The sequence below is a fragment of the Balaenoptera ricei genome, chromosome 2, assembly GCF_028023285.1.
Source record: "Balaenoptera ricei isolate mBalRic1 chromosome 2, mBalRic1.hap2, whole genome shotgun sequence".
NCBI lineage: Eukaryota > Metazoa > Chordata > Mammalia > Artiodactyla > Balaenopteridae > Balaenoptera > Balaenoptera ricei.
In genome coordinates this window covers 60759579-60783828 of record NC_082640.1, presented here as the reverse complement: position 1 = coordinate 60783828, position 24250 = coordinate 60759579, and the positions used below count along the sequence as shown (strand labels likewise).

General features: G+C 37.8%; 1 protein-coding gene across 2 annotated transcripts; it reads right to left on the bottom strand.

The window, feature by feature from the left end:
* Positions 1–3911: 3911 nt before the first annotated feature.
* On the bottom strand, positions 3912–20762 carry RCN2 (reticulocalbin 2). 2 transcript variants are annotated; one of them, XM_059912695.1, is made up of 7 exons: positions 20441–20762; positions 19953–20058; positions 17187–17383; positions 9640–9753; positions 6287–6383; positions 5275–5417; positions 3912–4743 (listed from the first exon to the last, which is right to left on the bottom strand). In XM_059912695.1, the coding sequence occupies exons 1-7, from the start codon at positions 20582–20584 to the stop codon at positions 4591–4593; spliced, it is 954 nt and encodes a 317-aa protein (XP_059768678.1). In that variant the 5' UTR covers positions 20585–20762; the 3' UTR covers positions 3912–4590. The 2 variants fall into 2 exon arrangements, with proteins under 2 accessions (XP_059768678.1, XP_059768677.1); XM_059912694.1 differs by having other exon boundaries at positions 5275–5414; positions 20441–20674.
* Between the last annotated feature and the right edge of the window lie 3488 nt (positions 20763–24250).

Here is a 24250-nt window from a genome sequence, read left to right as displayed (position 1 = left end):
AGCATTGTTCTACATTTATAAGTTGGCATTCTACTGTAGGGAAGAGCGTTCCCTTCTCCCCCATTTATTTTTTAATTCATTACTTTATTTCGCCATGGACTCATAGATTTTTATTTTATTCAAATGTTATGATCTATTATCATGGTTTATTTTGATGCTTAAATTATACCATATTTGGCCAGTGGAACCCCTACAAGCTGAGTCCAGCATCGTTTAGACATGTCCCCCTCATTCTTCTTTCAAGGAATTTTAAGAATTCCAGTTTAGTCATTTAGTTGACTCAACTGGCCTCTGGTTTGCTCTGACCACATGGCTAAGTCTAAGAAACAAAACACAAATGAGCTCTAACTAGCAGTAGGGCTTTTCTGACAATCTGCACATTGCATTTATTTTTAAAGCATTTAAGATTGCATTATATACTTTGCATTATTTTATGCTACTAGCTTATAGTCACATTAAAAATCCAGCTCTCTTTCAGTATAAATTAACAGTAAAGCCTTCTTAGTCATCATGGCGATTGAAATTCTGCTCCAAACAAACTTAAATGCTAGACAAAATACAATCCAAAACATTTAAGAATATAGATCAGGGTATAAGAGCATGAAAGAGAAATCTCCGGGTACTAGAACAAAGAAGGAATAAAAACAAAGAAGGAATGAACAAGGGCACAGTGGTTCACAGGGGAATCAGATACGGCACCTGAATATGGCCCTTAACCACTGTGGCTGAGGTCTTAATGCCAATCAGGCTAAGAAATTTAACACAGAAACCTGTCTAGAACTGATAAAACCCACAGGACCTAACAAAGGACATTTCTACAACCTTGGACACACGAGACTCTATGCAAACAGCTCTCACTAAATGTGAATTCAGTCAAAACTTGCAAACCATAATGAGGGAGAGTCAGTGGACTGACAAATGGGACTACACCTAGAACTAACAGAATCATCTCAAAGATACTTAAACAAATATATTTAAACATCCAAAGAATTTTTTTTTAAAGAGAGACTACAAGGCAAGAACAGGCTGAGGCATTTAAAAAATTACAGTCATTGAAACAAACTGATATTATGTCAGCTTTCTCTCATCTTGTGCCACTAGTAACTTCATTCAGTAAACATCTACTATGTACTAATCACATACTGGGAACTGGAAACACAATGATAAAGATACAGCTGCATTCCTCAAGAAACTTACATTCCATTCTTTTAACTTTAAGGGAGGAAAACACATTGATTTCCAGATAAACTGTTATACTTTTTCTCTTTGTCATACAGGAAATTTTATAAATAAATGTTTATCATGTCTTTAAATTGAGCAGGAAAGGGGCATTAATACAAATCACCCTCATCTCTTTCCTTCTCTAAGCTTGCAGTATTTGCTGTTTTGCTTTGGTGGGTTGTTTGGGAGTTAGGAGCTTTGCTGCGGTGCTGGGGTTTAAAAAGTGGAAGGGCTGAAGGAGCACAGATGGAAGACTAATTGCTGTATGCCGGTGAGGTGAAATACCAGTAAACAGCTTAGTCACAGCTCCGCCTCAGCTTAGCCCAGCTTCCCTTTCCTTACCACCACGAAGGCAAGTCCACAATTAAATATAATCAAGTTTTTTATTACAGAGTACTCTTACAAAATCAATCACTTGTCTGAGGTCATTTGTTGTTAGACGGAACAACAAAGCATCAATTCAGGCAGGCCAGCAGCTGGCACAAAAAAACACCTTTGTTCATGCTTTTAGTGTATCCTTGTAGTGAGATGGTCTCTTTACCTGTGTTACCAATCACTGCTAATGGTACTACACAGCAAAAGAGCGATGCTTTCCGTTCATTGGATCCTGGCCTCAGAAGAAAAGAAAAATATCTTTGTAGAACAGAAAACAGAACTAGGATGATTTTTTTTGTTTAGGGTACATAAAACCAAGACTAAAGGCTTATGTGATTTTTTAAAAATCTCTTTAACCATTTTTAAAGTGTTATAAATTCAAGTGGTTTACTTTCGACAGTTCATGAACTATTTTTAGTTAATTTGAAATAAAGATATGGCGAACTCTAGGTATTTCACCATACTTGTTTTCCTCTGTACTTGAATTGTCTTTTTTTCCATATCAAATTGAGACATTTTAGTAGCTGTTCTGGTGGCTCTTAAGTAGTTGAGCTACTCACTGATATCAGTTGTAAAAAATTTCATAGCAGCCAGGAAATCTGGCCAAATATTTATTTGACAAAAACTCAATGTTGAAATGAAGCACACTAGTTGTTACACTTGTTTCAAAACTTCGACTCTTACTGGCTTTCCCAAATCATTGTCCAAAGTTGAAAAGATCTTATGAAGTTTAAGGAGAAATTTCTCACTTAAAAGGAAATATGGTAACACAAAAACCTAGAGCAACAATGGTATACATTCAAAACTGCAAAGTAAACTTAAAAGGCTATATATTGTATAATTCCAACTATACGATGTTCTGGAAAAGGCAAAACTAAGGAGACAGTAAGTTTAGTGTTTGCCAGGGGTTTGGTGGAGGAGGAATGAATAAAGGGCTTAACATAATAAAAGTCTATTTTTTGATCATGCAAAGTCCACTGACGGTCCAACTGACCTCCATGTGGTCACTCAGAAATCAAGACTACTTTGATCTTGTGGTTTCACTATTTCAAGTGAGGCACCCTCTACAACGCCATGGCAAAGGTTTGTCACTGGCCTGGTCTGGGAGTGACACATACTACTTCTACTCACATTTAACTGGTCAGAACTAGCCCTTGCTCACCCACATGGGGGCTGGAAAGTGTAATTTTCTTTATGCCAGGAACTAAAGGAGTACAGATATTGGTGACCGCTAATAATGTCACCAAAATTCTTATATCTGTGTGAAATCAAGACTGAATGTAGAATGCTAACTCTTAACTCATTAAGATTAAAAATGAAAGCCATATCCAATGATCTAACAATTCTGGTATAGATTTTGGAGAATCTAGTGAGAAAAACAAATGGTTAGCATGCTAATCAAACTGGTTATTCCAAATACCCCAACTTCAGTAAGGCTGACAAGTGGCAGATGAGTGATAATAGTATATCTTTAATTCTTAAAAGGCCAGACAGGTATTGTGTAAATTAAAATGAAAACCATGTACTTTAGATACCAGGGTAAGCAAGCTATCATTAAAGTGTGAGAGGTTACAATTTGCATTCGTGACTCACATCAGCAGAGGTGGGAGCAGTAGAGAGGTAAGCTGATGCAGTTAATTCTATTAGAAAAGGGCTTCAGATTTTCTCTAATAACTCATAAAGACTGGCTGAGCCCCCCCAGTGCTGTGTGTGCTATAAAGGAGACAACTTTAGATTGGAAAAAGATTAATAGAATGCATAGCTGACCTCTTCACCCACAAATAAAAGTAATTTAAGAAAACAGAAAGCAAAACTATCTGTGAGTCAAAGCTATGAAAACATGAATTTCTCACCTTCTCACTTTTCTTACTCCCCACAAAGGTAATAAGTTGACTTCCTGAATAAGGTTAAAACTGACCATTTAGGTGTGGACAAATGCTTATCAAGTATGATTTTAATTTCAGTATGACTGATCTTGAGCTCTACTGCTGATAACTAACCAGCTCTACTGGTGATTTCAACCTGTGTAGTTCTTATGACTATTTCTAGCTCCAAACAGCAAGACCACATTTGCCACAATAGCAAATGAAATGTGTCAGGTGCACATTCAATTATAATATGATTCTTTTATTTAGAAAAAAAAAAAAAAGGCAAAATAAGAATATGCAGCAAGAATATAATTTAACAGAGTTTTGAGAACATTCATTCCCCAAATAAAATACAGGAATGGATGAGGTGAAGTAATGTATAATACAACAAAACTTTTGCTAAATTCAAGGGTTACCTGAAAGATTAAAGAAAAGCAAACAAACATATAAAAAGATAGGACATTTCATTTTTAATCAGTCAATAAAAGAAAAGAGTTCTGGACAATGTCAAATTCCACACACCATAATGCTATAGTTACACATTAAATATAATTACTATCTATACAGATGCAAAAATATAAAGTTCTATTTCATACAATAAAACCTTTTATAGAAACCATTTTAAAATTAAGCAGAACTTCTCAACATTAACATGTGAGGCATAAGTCTTTCTAAGGTTCCTTTAAAGGTTTTAAAGCAAAAATGCTAAAACTAAACACAATGTCCTTCTGTCAGTTCCCAAATTAAATCTACTTAAAACAAAAATTGATAGCTCAGTCATATACTACTTAAATAATATTGTTCAGCCAACTCTAGAATCCTCCATTTTTTCAAGTATGGAAACAGAACTCAAATATTCCATAATACAGTACTAAACAGATGGAATATTTAGGAAAGACTATGTTGTCATATGGCACAATATTGTTTCATTTCTTCAATACGTTTTGAAATAAATATCAGGTTTTTGTTTTACGTTTCTTCTAAAAGGCCAAAATTTTAATGTACATTAATCTTGACTGTGGTAAGATGTAAGAATGTAAAATGTAACATCAACATTTTATCACAAAAGTAAAGCTGGTAACAAACTATAAAAGGAGCCAGTACTCTACTCAGATATACCCAGGGATTAAAGCTCATCGTGATAGAAATATTCATCATGAAGCTGTCTGCCATAATCTGTGGCTTCGCTGGTAAGAAACAAGTCCTGGTTCTCCAGAATCTCTGCTTCAGAGAGCTTTCTGTCACTATTCAAATCCATTTCATCAATTAGATGAAGAGCCTTTAAAATAAAATAAAACAAAACAAAAAGGTGTCAAGTGTAATAAGCATTTTCAGAAAGATGTTCACATTTTAATGTGATTTGATTTGTCAAAACCATTCAGGTATGCCAAGTACTCATTATTGTCTAAGTATCTAAAAATATTAACCATTGTGACCAGGTCTGTCTACGGCGTCTCTCATTACCTCCTTCCTTAATTTCTGCTGGGTTCTGCCTCCTCCCAACTCAAATCCAATTCAGGATATCTCAAAGTAAACCAAAATTAATATAACTCATTTTGAGCCCCTGTAGGTAAATACAAATTTTTATTATTCTATTGTGCTATCAGATTAATGATACAATCTTAACTTCTTTGTCTCCTTGAAAATCTAAAACAATCTAAAACAGATCATAGATTTAAATCAAGAAATAGCAATGCATTATTCCTAAATAAATAACTCCACTACTTCTTTCTTTGGCTTAAGATTTTGAATTTCCTTTACTATCAGTAGCACCAATTTGGGGATGAGAGAGTAATTCTGTAACACTTACCTCTTCTTGTGCAATGCCCTGATTATTGGGTACTACCCAAGACAACAGCTCTTGGGGATCAAGCCTGCCGTCAGCATCTTTGTCATAATCATTCAGGAATCTATCTTTCTCAACGAGTATCCACTCTGGATCTTCATTTGCTGCTTAATATACAAAAAGAAAACCCCCAAGAACATAAACGTGCATACGCAAGAATATCACATGTATCCAATAAGAAGTTTGGTATACCCCTAGAATAAAGGAAATGAATTTAAAGCTTACCAAATAAAGGAGGCCCAAAGAAACAGAGGTACTTAACTGAAATGTCCTGAAATAAGTATCAACTCTATAGTAATTTTCAAAAGTGATACTCAGAGTTTAAAAATTGTTGCTTATTATCACAAACTAGTAATTTGTTAACTGCTGCTACTTGTTCGGATACTGTTTTCCCAAGTTGGAGCTAGGTAATGTTTTTACGTACATCATGTGACTAAAGCTTCCTGCGTGCTCTTACAAAGCAATGCCATGTGTAATTTTAAAGTGACATTCACAATAAGTGATGCTTTTAAGCAACAATTCTGAAAAGACAGCTGCTTTCAGAAAAAGCTGCATTTAAAAACTCCTCAAATTTCAAACACTCAGCCACCTTCCAGTCTTACTCCAGTATTTATAGGATTCTGTATTTTCTTCTCTTTCAAGATCTACAAGCAAGGGTACAGAAGTCTGTTTAAAAATATCAACCTTTACTTCCTCACCCATTTGAATTGATGATTACATTTTATTTGTTTGAAAAGGAAGAAAAATGCTTGGATCTAGACGTGGAAATAAAAGTGAGTAAAAACAGCATTCTCAGATAAGCTTTAAGTCCCTTTGTTTCCCTTGTATTTTATTGAACTTGGCAGAACAAGGAGGAATCAAGCCCAGTTCTTCTTCCATTTTCCTCTGTCAAACAGAACTCTCAATGAGCAAGACTGTCTTTCAATTTCTTTCTTCTTTTCCCACCCCCGCATCCACACATCCCCAAGCTACTTACTTGGGTCCCGCCTGTAGTCACCGAGAAATTCTTCCAAACTAACAAATCCATCACCATTTTTGTCATGTTCTTCTAAAGCCTCTTGAATGACAAATTCCTATTGCATGTCCGTTCACACACACACACAAAAAAATTAGTCACAAAAGTTTCAATCCCACCACCATCTGAATCAATGCTACTACAGAACTTATTTAGGAATAATTATTTTGGTTGTCCATACTTGCAAGACAATCTTTCTAAACACTGGAATTTAGAAGCAGGAATAAAACCCCAAATATTAAGTAGCTTAAAATTCAACATCCTTAAGTTTCTATTATTGAGCACTCCACTTCACCCTCCTGAACAACCTCGGCACTAAACTCACACTCCTATTTTCTGCAAATTACCCTCCTTCTGAAGAATGACATATCTTACTACCTTTGTGTTCTTTAATTCCACTTTCTCTCAAATCTATTAACAACCCCAAAAGAACCCTTGTCTTAGATGTCTTTGAATAGAGCTGCTGTTCTACCCCCAGACCTGAAATGGGGCAGTCCCCTATAAAACCTCAACCTCCCTGCTTCCTCTTCTACCAATCTACCCTATCCACACCAGACTGCCCCCAAATCTGTTCCTCACACTTACCAAGGCTTCTTACCAACCACTCCCCTCTGATCCAAAGATCACACCCTTTCTCGTTATACTTGACCCAGGATGACCTGTTTAATGGCCAGCTGCTTCAGTCCTTCTCTTATTACATTCCTATATCCCCTTGTACCCTCTTATTATGCCAATCCCTATCTAGTACATCAGACTCACTTCACTTTCTCCTTTATTCCAGAATCAGAGAAAGATACAAAAATAGAAACTAGTCCTTGTAAATTAATTTCTTGCCATTTTGGTGGGCTCTCACTGCAGCTTGGAAGTCTATCTCTGCCTCACTTTCCCTAACATACACTCTACAGCTGTTTTTTGAAACCTCCATTTTCCTTGGGCCTCACCCTAACTCTCTCCAATACACTCTTGACAAAGACCCTCCTGTTTTTCTAAACATGGTACAGGTCTTCTGAAATGCTTCCTTGTTTCCCAGCATCGCATCCTCACCTTTAATTACCTCTATATATGCCTCTGATCTCAGCAGTTAAAGCTCTCTCCCCCTCTTCTCTAGGGTGAAGCCCTCAACTGTCTTCCTAGATCCCATACTACCCCATTTCCTGAGTGCTTTCTTTAACTCTTAACTCCAGCCTCTCCCAAGGCTCCAATCTCTTCTCCACCAGCTCCTTCTTCTATGCGTTTAAAAACATTCAAGTCCCCAATGACTTTGCTGCACTCTTTAGCCACCATCCTGGTTTTTCTTTTCCTCTAATAGGTTATACCTACTATTCTCGTTTCCTCATTACCTGCTGCCACCCAAATACCTTTCAGTCTGGATTCTAGCATCACAACTATAATGAAATATATTCTCAAAAGTCTACCATTCTAGTCAAACCCAGGGGCTTTATCTACATCTGTATGAAATAACACTTAAATACAAGTTGTTAGCGTTTTTTAAAATCAAATATTACAGATTTTATGTATAGAAACCAGGGGCTCTTAACCTGGATATCCAAAGATTGGTTTTAGAGAGAGGATCTGAGAATCTCTTGAAATTATAATCCAATACTTCACGTGTATGAGCATGGACATACATAGGATTTTTCTGGGACACAGTACATAGTTTGCATCATATTTTTTAAAGGAGTCTATGACCCAGTAAAAGAATCACTGATCAAAATGATTATTCCTCCATTCAAGTAATCCTCTTGGGAAACAATAGATTTATTTCAATAATGTTGCCTTGGTTAAAATAATTTTTGGAACTACATGAATGAAAATATCTTTAAATTCCAAATTCTAATCCAAAGTAGAATCACTTAGTTGATCTTGTACACCTGCCTTTTCCTATATCAAATATACCCTTAAAGGGAAAAAGGGATACACAAAAACAATGAAGATAAATAGGAATTAATGAAGCTGCTCTGAATGAGACACCACTTTATGGTCACACACCTTATATGCTGCCATCAAGGCCAACTCAGCACAAAGAACATACTTCCCCGTACTGACACACCCCATTCTGCAATGGGCTTTCATTGTTAGGCAAGCCCCAAACCTCACAGTCATCTCTGACTCTTGCCCCCCTCCCTTCCCGTGTTTAGTCAGTCAACATTCCTGTCTATGCTTTCTTCAAAATGTTGGTCAAGTCTAATTCATTCCACTGCCACCTTGTATTCCAGGGCCATAACATATAATGCCTAAACTATTTCATTGCTTTCACTGGTCATTTCCCTCCTCAGTCTTCAACTGTTCCTTATTCCGAGGTAATCAAGATCCAACATCCTCTGCCTACCATGCTAGGGCTCAATTTTTGGCCCTAATTGGCCCTAATTAAAACAAATTGTGCCAATGTTCTTAAACTAGGTCATGTATTTTGTGCCAAGTGAGAAATCAGATGCCTCACAGTGGCAAGAGAAGTGGTACTAATGGTGGTGTCTTGCCACTGAGCTACAGAGAAAAACGTATCTGGCAGCCTTGCTATCAAGGTAGCAGCATCTGACCATGACCCATTAAACAAAAAGCTACATCTTCCCTCCCTGAAATGTCCGGGGAACTAAGCCACATGGCTGGAGGCTTATGCCAGGCAACAGACCTCAATATAAATGTTTGGCCTATTTTTTAAAAGCCATGTCTTATATTAATCTTTACCCTCCAATACGATAGTTTCTGCTCTCAAGAAGCTTATCAAGTCATAGGAGGGACTTAATCAGTGTTAAATTAAACCTAGAGTCCAACAAAATTTTGAAGAGCTGGTACTTCTTTTAAGCACTAAAGGGATGAGAGGACTCATTATGCCTGAAGTTGCAAAAACATCATTAGTCATTAGCTGTACCCCCCACCCTACCCCCACACACCCTATGAAAAGGGATCCAAATGTGATACATTCTCCCAGACCAAAAGTTTTCACAAGTGATGCTGTAAACTAAATAGGAAGTTCTAGTGTTACTAATACTGAAAAACCAGAGGAAAGTCGGGAAACTACAAAAGGACAAGGAAGGCACTGAAGATAATGTGGTTACGAAACAGAAACTAGACAGGGAAAGACTGATGCTCATATATGTTACAGAGATTAAAGAACACTCATTCCTTACCTTCTTCCTCCCAATAAGCACACCCCACCCCACCCCACCAGAAAACCTCCTTCTTCCCACTCCTTATCTTAAGCAGGGAAAACTTCAGATCTTCCTGTCTCCCAAAATTCTGTTTGCCATACAATTCATTTTAATTACTTTGTAAAAGCAAGTTTCAATAGTCATCTTGAAATGTTTCTTCCTTACCGCCATGTAATCAACTTCTTCAGGATGCTCAAAAGCAATAAATTCTTCAAGATTCAAACCAGGACCTGAATCCTGGTTAGCTTTTTCAAATCTCTTCTTGTCCTTTAAATGAAGCTTTGAAAATTAAATATTGAACATGTTTAAGGGTCTCATCCATACCATAACATCATTAAAAATACTTTGAAAAATACAACTATGTGAAATCTAAAGTACATTTACACCCATTATCATAATTTTATCTTCACATCATCCCTTTGAAGGTAAGTTGGGCAAATAACAAACATTTATTAGAAGCAGTACAGAGACACAGGCTCTAGAGTCAGAGAAACTCAGATCTGAATTCCAGCAATGCCACTCACTAGCTTATTACTTAGGGCAAATTGCTTAACCTCTCCAGTCTCCTCACCTATACAATTGGGATAATCTGACACCAAAAGCAACAAAAGCAAAAATAAACAAGTGGGACTATATCAAACTAAAAGGCTCTGCACAGCAAAAGAAACCATCAATAAAATGAAAGCTACTGAATGGGAGAAAATATTTGCAAATCATATATATGATAAGGGGCTAATATCCAAAATATATAAAGAACTTGTACAACTCAATAGAACAAAAACCAAACAGTCCAACTAAAAAAATGGGCAGATCTGAATAGACATTTTCCAAATACATACAGATGGCCAACAGGTAAATGAAAAGATGCTCAACATCATAAATCATCAGGGAAATGCAAATCAAAACCACAATGATATATCACCTGACACCTGGCTGTTACAAAAAAGACAAGAAATAACAGGTGTTGGTAAGGATATGGAGAAAAGAGAACTCTTGTGCACTGTTGGTGGGAATGTAAATTGATGCAGCTACTACGGAAAACAGTATGGAGATTCCTCAAAAAATTAAAAATAGAACTACCATCTGATCCAGGAATTCCACTTCTGGGTATTTATCCAAAGAAAATGAAAACACTAACTCAAAAAGATATACGAGCCTCTATGTTCACTGCAGCATTATTTACAATAGCCAACATATAGAAACAAGCTATATCCACTGATGGATAAATGGATAAAGAAATTATATACAGTAAGTCCCCCATATACGAACCTTCAAGCTGCGAATTTTCAAAGATGCAAACGTGCATTCATATGTCCAATTACGTAAGTTAGTTTACGTGACGGGCATACATTGTCACGTGCGTGCATTCTCTACAAGTGGTTGTGCTTTTGTGTACTTTACTGTACAGTACCGTATAGAGTACAGTGGTACAGTATCTTTATTTCAAGCCCAGGATGTCCGGAAGCAAGCGTAAAAGCAGTGGTAATGTAGCTGGTACTGCTAAGAAGCACCAAGCGATAACAACAGAAACAAAAGTGAAAATAATTGAGAGTGGAACAAGGTGAAAAGATGGAATTGGAGGCCCAGAGAAAGGATGAAGAGAGACAAAAGGAAGAAGAAGTAACTAAAGAACTGAAGAGATTCACGACACAGGAAATGGCATGGGGATTTTCTTTACTTGAGGAGGCACTGTTACTTTTCGAGGCACAGGACCCAAACATAGAATGGTACACGAAGGTTGCAGTAGCCATTCAGAATGCAATCCAGTGCTACCGTGTCATCTATGACAAGAAAGAAAGAGCTACTACCCAGATATCACTGGATCATTTTTTCAAGACGGTAGATAGAATTGAATCCAGCAAGGAACCAGAACCTGTGCCATCAGTGTCAGGCGTGAGTGACATTGCAGCTTGCCCTCCGTCTCCTATTGCTGATGATCCTTCAGCTCTACCATCTCCCACCTCCTCTCCCTCCTCCAGTAAGTAACACTTCTTGCCTGTTCACTCGATGCCAGCCCCTGTATGCCAGCTGTTGTACTGTACTACTGTACTTTTCAAGGCACTGTACTATAAGATTAAAAATGTTCTCTTTATTGTTTGTTTATGTATTATTTGTGTGAAAAGTATTATAAACCTATTACAGTACAGTACTATATAGCCGATTGTGTTAGGTGGGTACCCAGGCTAACTTTGTTGGACTTAACGAACAAATCGGACTTACGAACGTGCTCTCTGAACGGAACTCATTCGAATGTAGGGGACTTATTATTCAGCCATAAAAAAGAATAAAATCTTGCCATTTGAGACAATATGGATGTACCTTGAGGGCATTATGCTAAGTGAAATAAGTCAGAGAAAGACAAATACAGTATGATCTATGTGGAATCTAAAAACAAACAAACAAAAAATTCCCCCAAAACCAAGCTCAAGATACAGAGAACAGACTGGTGGTTGCCAGGGGTGGGGAGGTGGCGAGGTGACAGAAATGGGTGAACCGGTTTTTTTTTTTTTTTAGTTTAAATAAATTGAATTTATAATAAATACGAAAAAAATCTCTGTTAAGCAATTGGGATGAGAATTCCTATCAAGCAATTAGAAACCTTAAGTATTAGGTATTAAATAAATGTTACATATTACTATTATTGATAGAAAAACTGAGATTAAAATGATTTATTGAAAGGGATGTCAGAAAAACAGCTAAAATATGTTGAACTTGGATCCTCCCTGTTCTTTCTACAGTACTACACACTATCTTCTTTAACAGTCTCAATAATTTTTTTAATGTCCCCAAAGCAATAAATTTAGACTATGTATTAATTCTTGGTATGTCTATTTCTGTTTCTGGTCTTCAAAATGACTTTTCAAAAACATGTTAACAGGTTTCAAAAAATAGTCCTTTTATGAGAATACTTTTGACAAATGTACATAATATTTGGAAGTCTACTCTTTGTAGGTTCTTTACAGTGCTAATTCTGTATGTCCAGATAAAACACATCAAAAGCTGAAAAGGGCCTATCTTGAGGTCGAGGTTAAATAATCATACCCTTTTCTACTTTCTCACACCCATCTTCCTTTTTTTCCCCCAAGTACACTCTGATAGGAAACCAAGAAGTAGCAGCTATTAGGGACAAGGCTGCTTTTAATGAATTTCTCAAAGGTAATTCTGTGGTTAAGAGCCTTGGAAGCCAATAGTGGCATATTGCTAATCCTGCATAAATTCTATTTTGAGAATTTCTGGGAATAACTTTCTATAAACTTATGTGTATTAAACTGCACATTTTTGAAAAAGTACAATTTCAAATATTTTAGAAGCTTTCAATTTATGTGATTCACTGTTGAAAAGAAATACTCTGTTCGGTTTTTTGGAATACTAGAGGTTAGGTAGCAGTCATTTACTGAAACACTAGTTCTTTTACGTTGATTGATTTACAGTGGAGAGGCTCATTTCTTTCCCCAAAGAATTTGTCTTTTAAACATCCAGATTCCACTAGCCAGTTATATCCACCCAATCATGACAGGGGGAAAAAACTGTTTCCAAATAGCTGTTTTAACTTAATGTTTCATAATTTTAAATAATTAGACCAAATAATTTACATGTTATGTTCAGGTTTAACGTGGGGAAAAGTAGAAAAATAAGAACTCGAGGTACTTTGTTGAGTCAATCAATTTCTTTTTGAATAAATCACTATTCAAAATACTAAGTGCTTAGATTTCCTTATGAAAGAACCCTTCAATTCAGAGCAAAAAGGTCCATGTTTCAGTAGAGGGAGCAGAATTTGGCCAAATTTGCCTATGGAAAGAAAGGATCTCTTTCAACAGCTAAGATTTCTTAAAAAAAAAAAAAAAAAAAAGGTAGTTTTCTGGTTTACATTTCTCAGTTTTAAAAATAAAATGAAATAACGTGCTTTTTAAAAGTTTTACTCATTTGAGGAACACAATTTAAGAGAGACTCATATTAAAGAAGCCAATACGTTGCAAGACTTTTTTCAAAGTGGCAAATTTCTAAAAGAGAACAACAAAAGACTATCAGTTTCATAAAACCTCAACACTTTTTTCTTCTGTATAAAAACCTTGTGTTCTAGTGGAGAGTAGGAAGTACTATACACAGTAGTAAAAAGATAGAAACTACCATACTCGTTTATTTTATATTGTAACAGAAACTTGTGAAGAACAAAACTGCCATCTTTTGGTAGACTAAAAATTTTACATGAGGAAATATATAACTTGTGACACCAGAAAAAAAGTCTAGGTCTTATTCTGATTAGCCACATGCAAGATAATATCTTACATAAATAAATATTGCTTATACATGCACATTCAGCGGCTGGCTTTAGAAGTTAGAGCAATTGAGCTTCTGCCAGGTTGGTCCTCAAACTTTAATTATCCTGCTTAAAAGTGCTGACTATACTTGTTCATCAGATCATAAAGAAATGCTTTTTCAGACATTTCACAGCCTGAGAGGGTCATTATTCCAGGCTATCTCTATTCTCTATATGAAAACATCAAAAATAAGATAAAATTCAGGTATCAAATTGATTTTTGTTTTTTATTAGGCTTCCATATAGAAACATTTTATTTTATTTAGATATCCAATTACTTTTTATGATTATTTTATGGTATAATGTTTAGTCTGTTACATCGATTAAGACCGATTCATTCTTCATCCTTGATTTTTTTATTTTGAATAATAATGCAGCTGTGTCTGGGTTCATCTTTACACCCCACATCCACTTTTAGTGGGTTATATCTATATATATCAAATTCTAATAAAGTATTATAAATAGAACTCCATGTAGAGACATATTCCTGTGTTGTCAAAGAATAACCATTAGAACTCCCATTGAGAAGTGTTCATTTTAGGGATCCATAAATTCCTTTAGGCTATTAAGGTCCATCTAATTCATTCTTTAAAAGTAGAGTCTTATAATCAACATGTACTGAGTACCTGGGTGGGGAACATAGCATTAGAACCAGACATCTTTTAAAAGAAAAACTGTTTATAAATACTTTATATTAACAAGTCATGTACCTTTTCAAAGTGAAGATTTTCTTCTCAACATCATCATGTATTATTTCATCCCACACCCCCAACCCACAAAAGAATACAGATTTAAAAAACTACACACGTTTCTTATTTTTGATGGGATGCTAATTGAATCTTTTGAGTGAAAAAAAAAAAGGACAGAATCTAATTCTAGTAACATTTTAAAATACTGTATTTAACTTCTGTATTATTCTCTGGCAGGGAAGTCATAATATCATACCATGGTTTGGTTTTAGAAAAGTCTTGGAATGCAAATGATGCTTTTAAGATGAGTTAATTCCTATAGTAAAGGAGAATAACTAGTAGACAAATCCCAGATCTCATTATTATCATTTGTTTTCTTTTTAGCACTAAGTAGTGAAAAGACTGATTTACACTCTTTTCAGTCTGCTGTAAGATGAAGACCCAAATAAGGAGAAAAAAAGGAGCAAAGACATTTTTCCCCTATATATTAAATCCTAACTAATCTAAAGCTGATATAGTTAACAAATGCTTAAACAACTTTCAAAAGCTGATTGTATATAAATATTAAAGATAAACATGTGAATCATACATGCTTTCTTCAACAGTATTCGTTCAAATCAACATAGAAGAGTTTACCAGTCCAACTGCTACTATCAATATTTATTACTGTTTCTCCATACTATTATCATTCCCATTTTTAGATATGAGGAAACTGAGGCATAAGGAGGTCTGACTTAACCTAAAGCTGCACCACTGTTAAGTGGTATGCCTGAATGTGAAGCCAAGCAGACTGGCTCCAAAGCTGGAGCTCTTAACCTCCACACCAGTGGTATATGCATAGCATAAGCATAATCATTAGCAGAGAAACAACCAATTTTGAGTTAGTGATGGCCTACAGAGTTCAAGTGGCCAATATGAAATAAAATAAATAGCATATACACTGATAAAATATGGCCATGGTAAAAACAAAAAGGTAGATACTAATAATGGGATAGGTAAGTTAAGGAATAGAGGAGCCTCAAATGTTTTCCAAGCATCCTTGATTAATATTTTGGGACACAACGCTTGCAACAAGGTGTTCGGTTTTATTTTTTCCACGCACAAAAAACTCTTTTAAAAAAAGTCTTGGGGCTTCCCTGGTGGCGCAGTGTTTGGGAGTCCGCCTGCCAATGCGGGGGACGCGGGTTCGAGCTCCGGTCTGGGAGGATCCCACATGCCGCGGAGCGACTGGGCCCGTGCGCCACAACTACTGAACCTGCACTATAGAGCCCGCGAGCCACAACTACTGAGCCCGCATGCTACAGCTACTGAAGCCTGCGTGTCTGGACCCCGTGCTCCACAACAAGAGAAGCCACCCTAGTGAGAGGCCCGCGCACCGCAACAAAGGGTGGCCCCTGCTAGCCGCAACTAGAGAAAGCCCGTGTGCAGCGACGAAAGACCCAATGCAGCCAAAAATAAATAAATTAAATTAAAAAAAAAAGTCTTTAAAATTACCTCTGAAATACAAAAGTATTTGAAATAGTAATTTCTCAAGCTTATAGTAATTTGTCTTAAAAAGTTCCTACTAATTACTAAGTAAAAAGTCTTTAAAAGTTCCTACTGATTCCTAAATATTGCCTTCCTCAACTCTGCTTAAGAAATATATTTCAACAAATTAAACCACGAGACACAACAGAACTCATAGTGATACTGAATCTTCAAAAATAAGTTATTTTAAACGGTGCAGCCACTATAGAAGACAGTATTGCAGTTCCTCAGAAAATTAAAAATAGAATTACCATATGATCTAGCAATTCCACTTCTGGATATATACCCAAAAGAATTAAAGGCAGGGTCACGAAGACATATTTGTACACCCACGTTCATAGCAACATTACTCACAATAGCCAAAAAGCTGAAGCAACTCAACTGTCCATTGATTGATGAATGGATAAACAAAATGTGATATATACATATAATGGAATATTATTGTCTTTAAAAGGAAATTCCGACACATACTACAACATGGACGAACCTTGAGAACGTTAAGTTAAATAAGCTAGTCACACACACACAAAAATGTTAGGATTCCACTTATACGAGGTACCCTGAATAGTTGAATTCAGAGACAGAAAGTCGAGTGGTGGTTGCCAGGGGGCTGGGGCAAGTGGAAACGAGGAGTTGTTTAATGTGTTTAGGGTTTCAGTTCTGCAAGATGACAAGAATTCTGCAGATTGGTTGCCTAACAATGTGAATGTACTAAACAATATTGAACGGCACACTTAAAAATAGTTAAAATGTAAATTTTATGTTATATGTACCTTACCACAATTTTAAAAAATTTTAGAGTTATTTTATATAAAACTATGTGCTTAAAAATGGGAATAGGCCTCTATAGTCTTCTTAATAAATATGATAATAAAACCAATTGTTCAATAACAAAAAAAAATAAAATATTGAGATACATATTCAAAATACACTAAAAAAGCAACCCTGGAAATGAGGACAAATGATGCAGCTGAGAAATACAGATGCAAGGATAACTGAAGTAGTCCAGAATAAGAGTCCTAAATCTGGCTAGAAAGGAAACCATCAAAATGACCACTGAAATGAAACAGGTGATAGAGAACAAGGCAATCAATCTATGACCTCAGGCCTCTTGTGCTCACTCATGCAGGAAGGTAAAGTGAACTGATATGATCAAAAGCTTGTGCACACATACTCACCAGCCGAAAAGACTCCTCTTCTGCATCATCCAGAGCAGTGTTCTCATCAAAGTCGATTACGCGATCATACATCTGAATATTGTATTCATCCCACGACACACTAGCATCACTGTTTTTATCATATTCAATGAACTGTTGTTTTGCTTCTTGCATAGCATAATGTTTAAAAGACATTTGAATCCATGAACTGAGTTCACCTATGAGAATTTCCCAGAACACAATGAATGTGATAGTAATTCTGATACTTAAAAGGAGTGAGGATTTCTAAACATTCTTTAAAAGCAAAGAAAACTTTAGTGTATATAAATAGTGAGTGAGAACTGGCCTAGTCGTATTCATAGAAATAGGAGTAGGAGGCGGGGAGAGCTGTTTGGAGTCTTAAGAATGTTATAATATGTGATCTACACAGAATGTAAGCTCTTTGAGTACAGAGAGTTTTGGTATGTTTTGTTCATTGAGGTACTCCAAATGCCTAGGAAGCACCTGGCTCAACAAGCATTTATTAAATAAACTACCAATTGGCCAAAATAGCACTTGACTTTTAAAACATATTATCCAAAAAATTGCAGATAACTTTTGCTAATTATCACAGATCTCTCAGGAAGCACAAATATTTGAATAACTACCCATTTATTTTAATATGTATTGGAAAAAACAGTGTTCTTCATTTATGAAAGTAATATAAAGTTTTCCTTTAAAATACATTCTACATTGAGTTGAATCAAGACTATATTAAGGGAATAATAGATAAGTAAATAGGGCCTAAATTGTGAAAAATGTACTCAAGTGACTGAAGTTTGAGAAATACTGTTACAGTACATTCCCTTTAACTATGTCATAAAGCATCTGGAGGAAATTTTAACAAAGTTATGGGTAGCAATTATGATTTATGCCCTTCTTGTAATAGCTATTTGTCTTAACTGGGTACCTGAAGACATAGGGGAAAAGCTTCTAAATCGCAAATGTCCACTTTCAGATAAACTTTTAAAAATCTATCAGAGATATTTACTATACTGCATTATAGAAAAAAGGGGGTGGGGGAAGAAAAACATGAATATTTGCAAGGAAGCAAGAGTACCCATTTGGTTTAAAGATAATACACCACTTGGTTTAAAGAGTGGTACTACTCTGTTGGTTTGGGGGAAGGTCAGGTGAATAGAAAAGTAAAGACACTTTGTCCCTCCTGAAACTCTAAATCAGGGCAGAATAATTATGGCAACCATGTATTGAACAATTATTATATATCAGGTCCTCTATATACTTTGTCTCTAAACTTCAAAACAAGGCAATTATAATAATTGTTTTACAGTTCAGGAAATTGAGGTTCGGAATTGAGGACTCACAGCTAATGAGTAGCAGAGTCTAGGTTCAAACCCATGCTTGGCTTCAAAGTCCAAACTGAACTTAGCTGTCTCTCAAGAACCTGAGTCCAGTCCTGGCGCTTAAAGTGCAAATAAGCAAAATTCCCTGAAGAGTCCTCAAGTAGAATGATCATCATGTTTTAACAGAATACAGAACGAAACAGAGGTCAGAAACAGGGGTTCATACTTCAGCTCTGCCGTAAGGAATAAGTTTACCCTCTCTAGGTTTTGTTTTCTCATCTATAAAACGAAGATTTGGACTAAGTTCCTTTTAATTTTAACTTTTTAAAAAGCTTACTATTAAATATTTGAACACATGTAGGCCCTTACAGATAAATAGCACCAAGTCTTCCAAATCAACTTGTTTTATGTGCTCTCTAGTGTAACCAAAGATGTACCTATTCTTATTGGATAATTAGTCTAAAGGTTCTGTTCTTTAAGTACAAGGAACAAAACCTTAATATTCCTGAGGGCACCAATGTGAATACTTCATTGACAACACATCTTGAATTTACCAATCAGCTTATAATTCTCTCTCCAGCAACTTCATTCTTCAGATGCTGAGCAGCATTTAAGTAAGAGTTATAAGAAAACAGCTCCTGAATTTTTATTGAGGATCAACTTGGAAAGTTGATCGGGTGCATCACATGAATTAAGCAATGAGTTGAGGCAGATGCACAGCAATTTATTTGGAATATTCTTTTAAGAATCTGTGCATTTCATTTCTGGCTCTAGAATCTACCTAAGAGCACTCACTTTGTTTTTTTGTTTGTTTTTTAAGTGAAGGATATTAAAGACTGAATTAAGTCCAGGAGATACGGGTTCTAATCCTGGCTTTGCGACTCACTGGAGCAAGGCACTTACGCCTCTGGGCTTCAGTTTCTTCATCCTTACAAAAAGAGGTGGACACAATGATTCTAAGGCCTCTACCAGTTATAATAATTTGTGATAAACATAATTCACATGCAACAGGTCCTTTTCTACTTGCTTATACAAAGAAGCAAGTTGTTAAGATTCTAATGAAGCATATATTAAAAGAGCAATAAACCACTTAATGCCTTAAGAAGGTTTTTAGCATGTTTCTCTAAAGTGAATCATGTTGATATTGATAAAAAGTCATGTGAGGAGCAGGGCGTTTGCTCTAGGTATGACTTGCACATACCATGTAGGGTCAGTGATGTTTATATATTACTGGAGAAAGCACTGAGTGTTAGTTGGTATCCTATGTCTAAAGATTTCCAGGTATAAAACCTACTCACCATGTCCTTTTTTCCCCTCTCACACAGTACCTGTAATTGGTTGGAACACTAGCAATCTACACTCAACAGACACCCTGCTTAAATGTTTGTATTTCTGTCTCCTACAAAGGGATGTCTCCATTGTTAGTTGTGTAGGACGTCCTTACTTTCGGTGAGAAAGCCATCTGAGTCCAAGTCAATTTTCTCTATGATTGACTTCAGTCTTTTGTGTTGCTCTTCGGGGGTGAGTTTAACATATTCATCGACTTCTTCCTTTGGGGGGTAAGCGATATACGGGGGAGGGGGTCAAGCATTACTATCAGGAGGGCAAAATGGTGGAGAAAAATAGAGCTACCCTTGCCGAGGGCTTCTGGGGTGACCCACACCTGCTCTCCAAGGCCCCTGCCCCCTACACACCCTCAGTGATCCTGCCCCTTGTAGGGAGGGTAGAAGGGATCCGGCTCCTGGGCCGCGCTATTTTCTCAGGCTTACAGCCCTCGGGGTCCACGGGAGGGTGAGCTGCGCCCCGCCCGGCCCCCACTGTCAGGCTGCCCCGGCCAGGCCTCGCCCGGCCGCCCCCTTTGTCCCGGGACAAAGCCCGCGGCAGCCGCGCTGCGAGGCCCGGCCCTCCCAGCCCCCGGCCTGGCCGCCTCACCTCGCCGCCCAGTAGCGCCTCGCGGTCGTAGTCGGCGCGGTGCTCGCCCCGTGGGTAGTGCAACTCTTCGGCCTCCCCGGCGCCGGCTGCCGCGGCGCACAGCAGGAGCAGCCCCAGCGTGGCGGGCCTCGAGCCCAGCCGCATCGCGCCGGCCAGCCGCGGACACACAGAGAGGTGAGGAGGGAGGCGGGAGGGGCCCAGGCCGGCGGCGGCGCTCAGCGGGCGTCGCGGCGTACGTGGGGAGGGTGGAACGGAACGCGGACAGGGCCGTGGCCTCCGTTCCTCGGGTGACCACTGGCTGAAGCCCGAGCGACAATTGCGCTGATGCAGCATGCCAGGCCGAGGCCTATATAGCCCCGGCGGAGGGGCGGGGCGCCAGGCCGCGCCGATGATTGGACCGCAGGGCTGGGGCCGGGCCGCGGGGATGTGGCGGTCTGCTGCGGGCCCAGACGCTACAGGAGGCTGGCGGTCGGGGCCGGGAGGGGAGACCCCCGGGGGAGCCTTTCCTTGCGCCACGACGCCCTCCAAAAGACACGCCCCCACCCCACCCCCGCCCTGTCTCTTTCCGTCAGCCTCGTTCCTACCAGAAGCCCCCTGTCCACTCCGTGTGTCCGACCCGGTTTCCATCAATAAGAAAGGCTGGAGATTTGGGTGACAATAATACAGTACCTAGGAAAATCTTTGGTTTTCCCAGTCTTTAATGTATCACTACTTATTTATTTGACCAGAGAAGGACGAACGAACCCAAGTACTTAAGCCAGATGTTTGTATGTGATGCTCAATTTCTCGACTTACAAGTTCTGTGACCTTCGCCAAGTTACTTGGCCTTTGAAAACCTGTTTGCTCATTTATAAAATGAGTATAGTAATAAGACTAGCTTAAAGGGTTATTATGAAGATTAAATTAAAATAATATGCGTTTAGAACAGTACCTGGCACATGTGGTAAAGTGTTCAAGAAATGTAAGCTTACATCATGCTGCTAGAAAAGCAAAAGATGGTTGCGCAGAAGGAATAGTTTAGTAAGTACCTAGGAAATCCTTTGCAGATAGAATGCATGTGCACATAGTTTTTATTCCATGTCTACCTACAGTTCTATGTGATTTCTGCACCTCATCCCAAGCACACTAAACTCAAAGTAATTTGTAGGCTGCAGCTTGAGCCCTTTTCTTTCATTGATTGGTCCACTTAAGATCAGGCCTTTTCACACAGAAGAAAAGGCTTTCTGGGTCTTCTCACTTCTCACAGTCTCTATTTGGATTGGGTGCAAGAATTCTGCTCCAAACTGAAAAACTGAACGGGCACAGATTGAACAAACCTGGGTCAGGCTGGAATTTTATTTTTTTAATCAGAGACCATTGAAAAGTTTAGAGAACAAAGAGTAAGTTCAGTGGGATCTTTCCAGTGTTACAAAGATCAGCACAGGATAAAGTTTAAGTTTCAGAGTGTAAATATAGGCAACACTTCAGGGTTGATTCCTCTAAAACAAACAATTAAAAAACAAAAAAGAAAAGAAAAACTTTTATCACTTTTATCACATTTTAATTTTAACTTTAGTTCTGGGCTTTGAGGCAGTCTGTGAAAAAAGAAGGACTAATGTCACCAACTCAGCTTTGCACGTATTGTTCTCCAGTAAGCACAAGGTAAAATTTGACCAGCTCCTGATGTGATTCCAATTACAAAGGGTAGGATACAAGATATTATGGAAGTTCTTCTGAACTCAAGGTCTCCCCAGATGGAGGCTTTGGGGCAAAGGAAATATAATGATATCTAAAGAGGTGCTGTTGGAGTGAACAGCATAAATGTCTGAGCATCAGAAGGTCTGGGTTCTGTCTTCCTTCAGCACCTAAACAGGCTCCTTTCCTTCCTTGGGCCTATTTTTTTCACCTGTAGGAAAATGACTGGGTTAGTTCAGAGAATCTTAATTTGAGATCTTTGGCTGCTAGGTGGGTCCTAAGTGGTGTGATAATCTCAAAATCCCATGCAAAATTTTGTGCATAGTACATTTTTGGGGAGGAGGTCTATAGTTTTGCTTTCATCAAAGTCTCAAAAAGATCCATGTGGCAACCCTTCTAGAAGCCTCTAAGCAGCTCTTCATCTCTTAAAATCCACAATTTTATGATCTTGGCAGTTAGGATTGTTAGGAAGCAGATTATAGTAAAGACCTATGCTTAAGAGAGGCAAGACTGATCCACTGTCATTACGTGTAATTAATCCATTTTATTTAGGGAAAAATAATTATCTACAACAAGCAGCCTGTCAATAAAAAAAGCATTATGAGAATCCAGAGATCAACTTTCTTGACCTATAAAAGCCAGAGCACGTAGCAAATATGTTTTTATGTAGATTTTTGAGGTGTAATTTACATACAATAAAGTGCACAAATCTTACATGTACAGCTCAACGAATTTATACATACATAAACCTGTGAAGCCTGCCCAGTACCCCAAAAGTCTCCCTCCTGCTCCCCAAATATCACCTCTGCCAAACATAGTTACTATTCTGACATCTTTCATCATAGCTAAGTTTTGCCTGTTCTTGAACTTTATGTAGATGGTGTCATACAGGATTTAGAACTACTAATCAGGGGACTTCCCTGGTGGTGCAGTGGTTAAGAATCCGCCTGCCAATGCGGGGGACATGGGTTCAATCCCTGGTCCAGGAAGATCCCACATGCCACGGAGCAACTAAGCCCGTGCACCACAACTACTGAGCCCATGTGCCCTAGAACCCAGGTGCCGCAACTACTGAGCCCGAGTGCTACAACTACTGAAGTCCGCATACCCAGAGCCCATGCTCCGCAACAAGAGAAGCCACCACAATGAGAAGCCCGTGCACCGCAACAAAGAGTAGCCCTCACTCGCTGCAACTAGAGAAAGCCCACGTGCAGCAACAAAGACCCAACGCAGCCAGAAAATATAGTAACAATAAAAAATAAATAAAATAAAATTTAAAAACGAAACAAAAACCTACTAATCATATACCCTTCTGCCCTGCTGGGAAGCAGTATGGAAAGAGCATAGACAATTTTGGAATCAGACACACAGAACTTGAATCAGTCTCCATAGCTCACCCACTTTGTAACACTGAACAAATGACTTAATTTTTTAAAAATTCTATTAAAAATGTAATAATAAAAGCCTGTCTGATAAGTCTTATGAGAGTAGTATATTAAATACTCTATGTAAGGTGTCCGGCTCATAGAAGGGCTCAAATTTTTAAATTTTTCTTTCTTTCCCCCTAGAAAATTTCCACTCCACCTTCCAGACCCAGCACAAGTGTTTCCTAAAGGAGGCCTTTTCTAATTCCCTACCAAGCAAAATTGTTGGTCTCTCAAGTCTCTTTGTTCCGTTATTGTGCTTTGTATGTTCCTCTGCTACAGCATTTAGCACAGTCTACTGTAGCTATTTGTTGATATTACTACAAGAATTTGAGAGTCTTGAGGTCCGGAACTGTGTGTTTTCACCTGTATTTCATCAGTGCACCTACTAATAAGAGGAACTCAATAAATTTTTGTGGAATGAATGAATTCTGCTCTATTGGCATTCTTTTAGAAGTATGTACTACAGATAGCAGAGTTAGCTTTGCAACTATTAAAAGAGGGAGTTTGTAGATTTTGAGTTTTTTAAAACGTGTGTTACAATGAATAGTGGCTTAAGAAACAAAGCAATACTTACTTAATATATTGGTACGGACACTGTGTTATAGGCCCATTTCCATGAGAATGAATGAGATTTGGCACAATACTCAACTTATGTGGAAGGGCCAACAAACTGAATGAATTTGTAGCTTTTCCAAAGTTGGAAAACACA

Excerpts from the sequence above, each read along its gene's own strand:
- RCN2 (XM_059912695.1), bottom strand. The coding sequence starts at position 20,584 with ATGCGGCTGGGCTCGAGGCCCGCCACGCTGGGGCTGCTCCTGCTGTGC. Across the intron at positions 17,384-19,952 it reads AGATGGCTTTCTCACCGAAA|GTGAACTCAGTTCATGGATT; the intron begins GTAAGGACGTCC and ends AAATTCTCATAG. Across the intron at positions 9,754-17,186 it reads AAGAGGAGTCTTTTCGGCTG|CTTCATTTAAAGGACAAGAA; the intron begins GTGAGTATGTGT and ends TAATTTTCAAAG.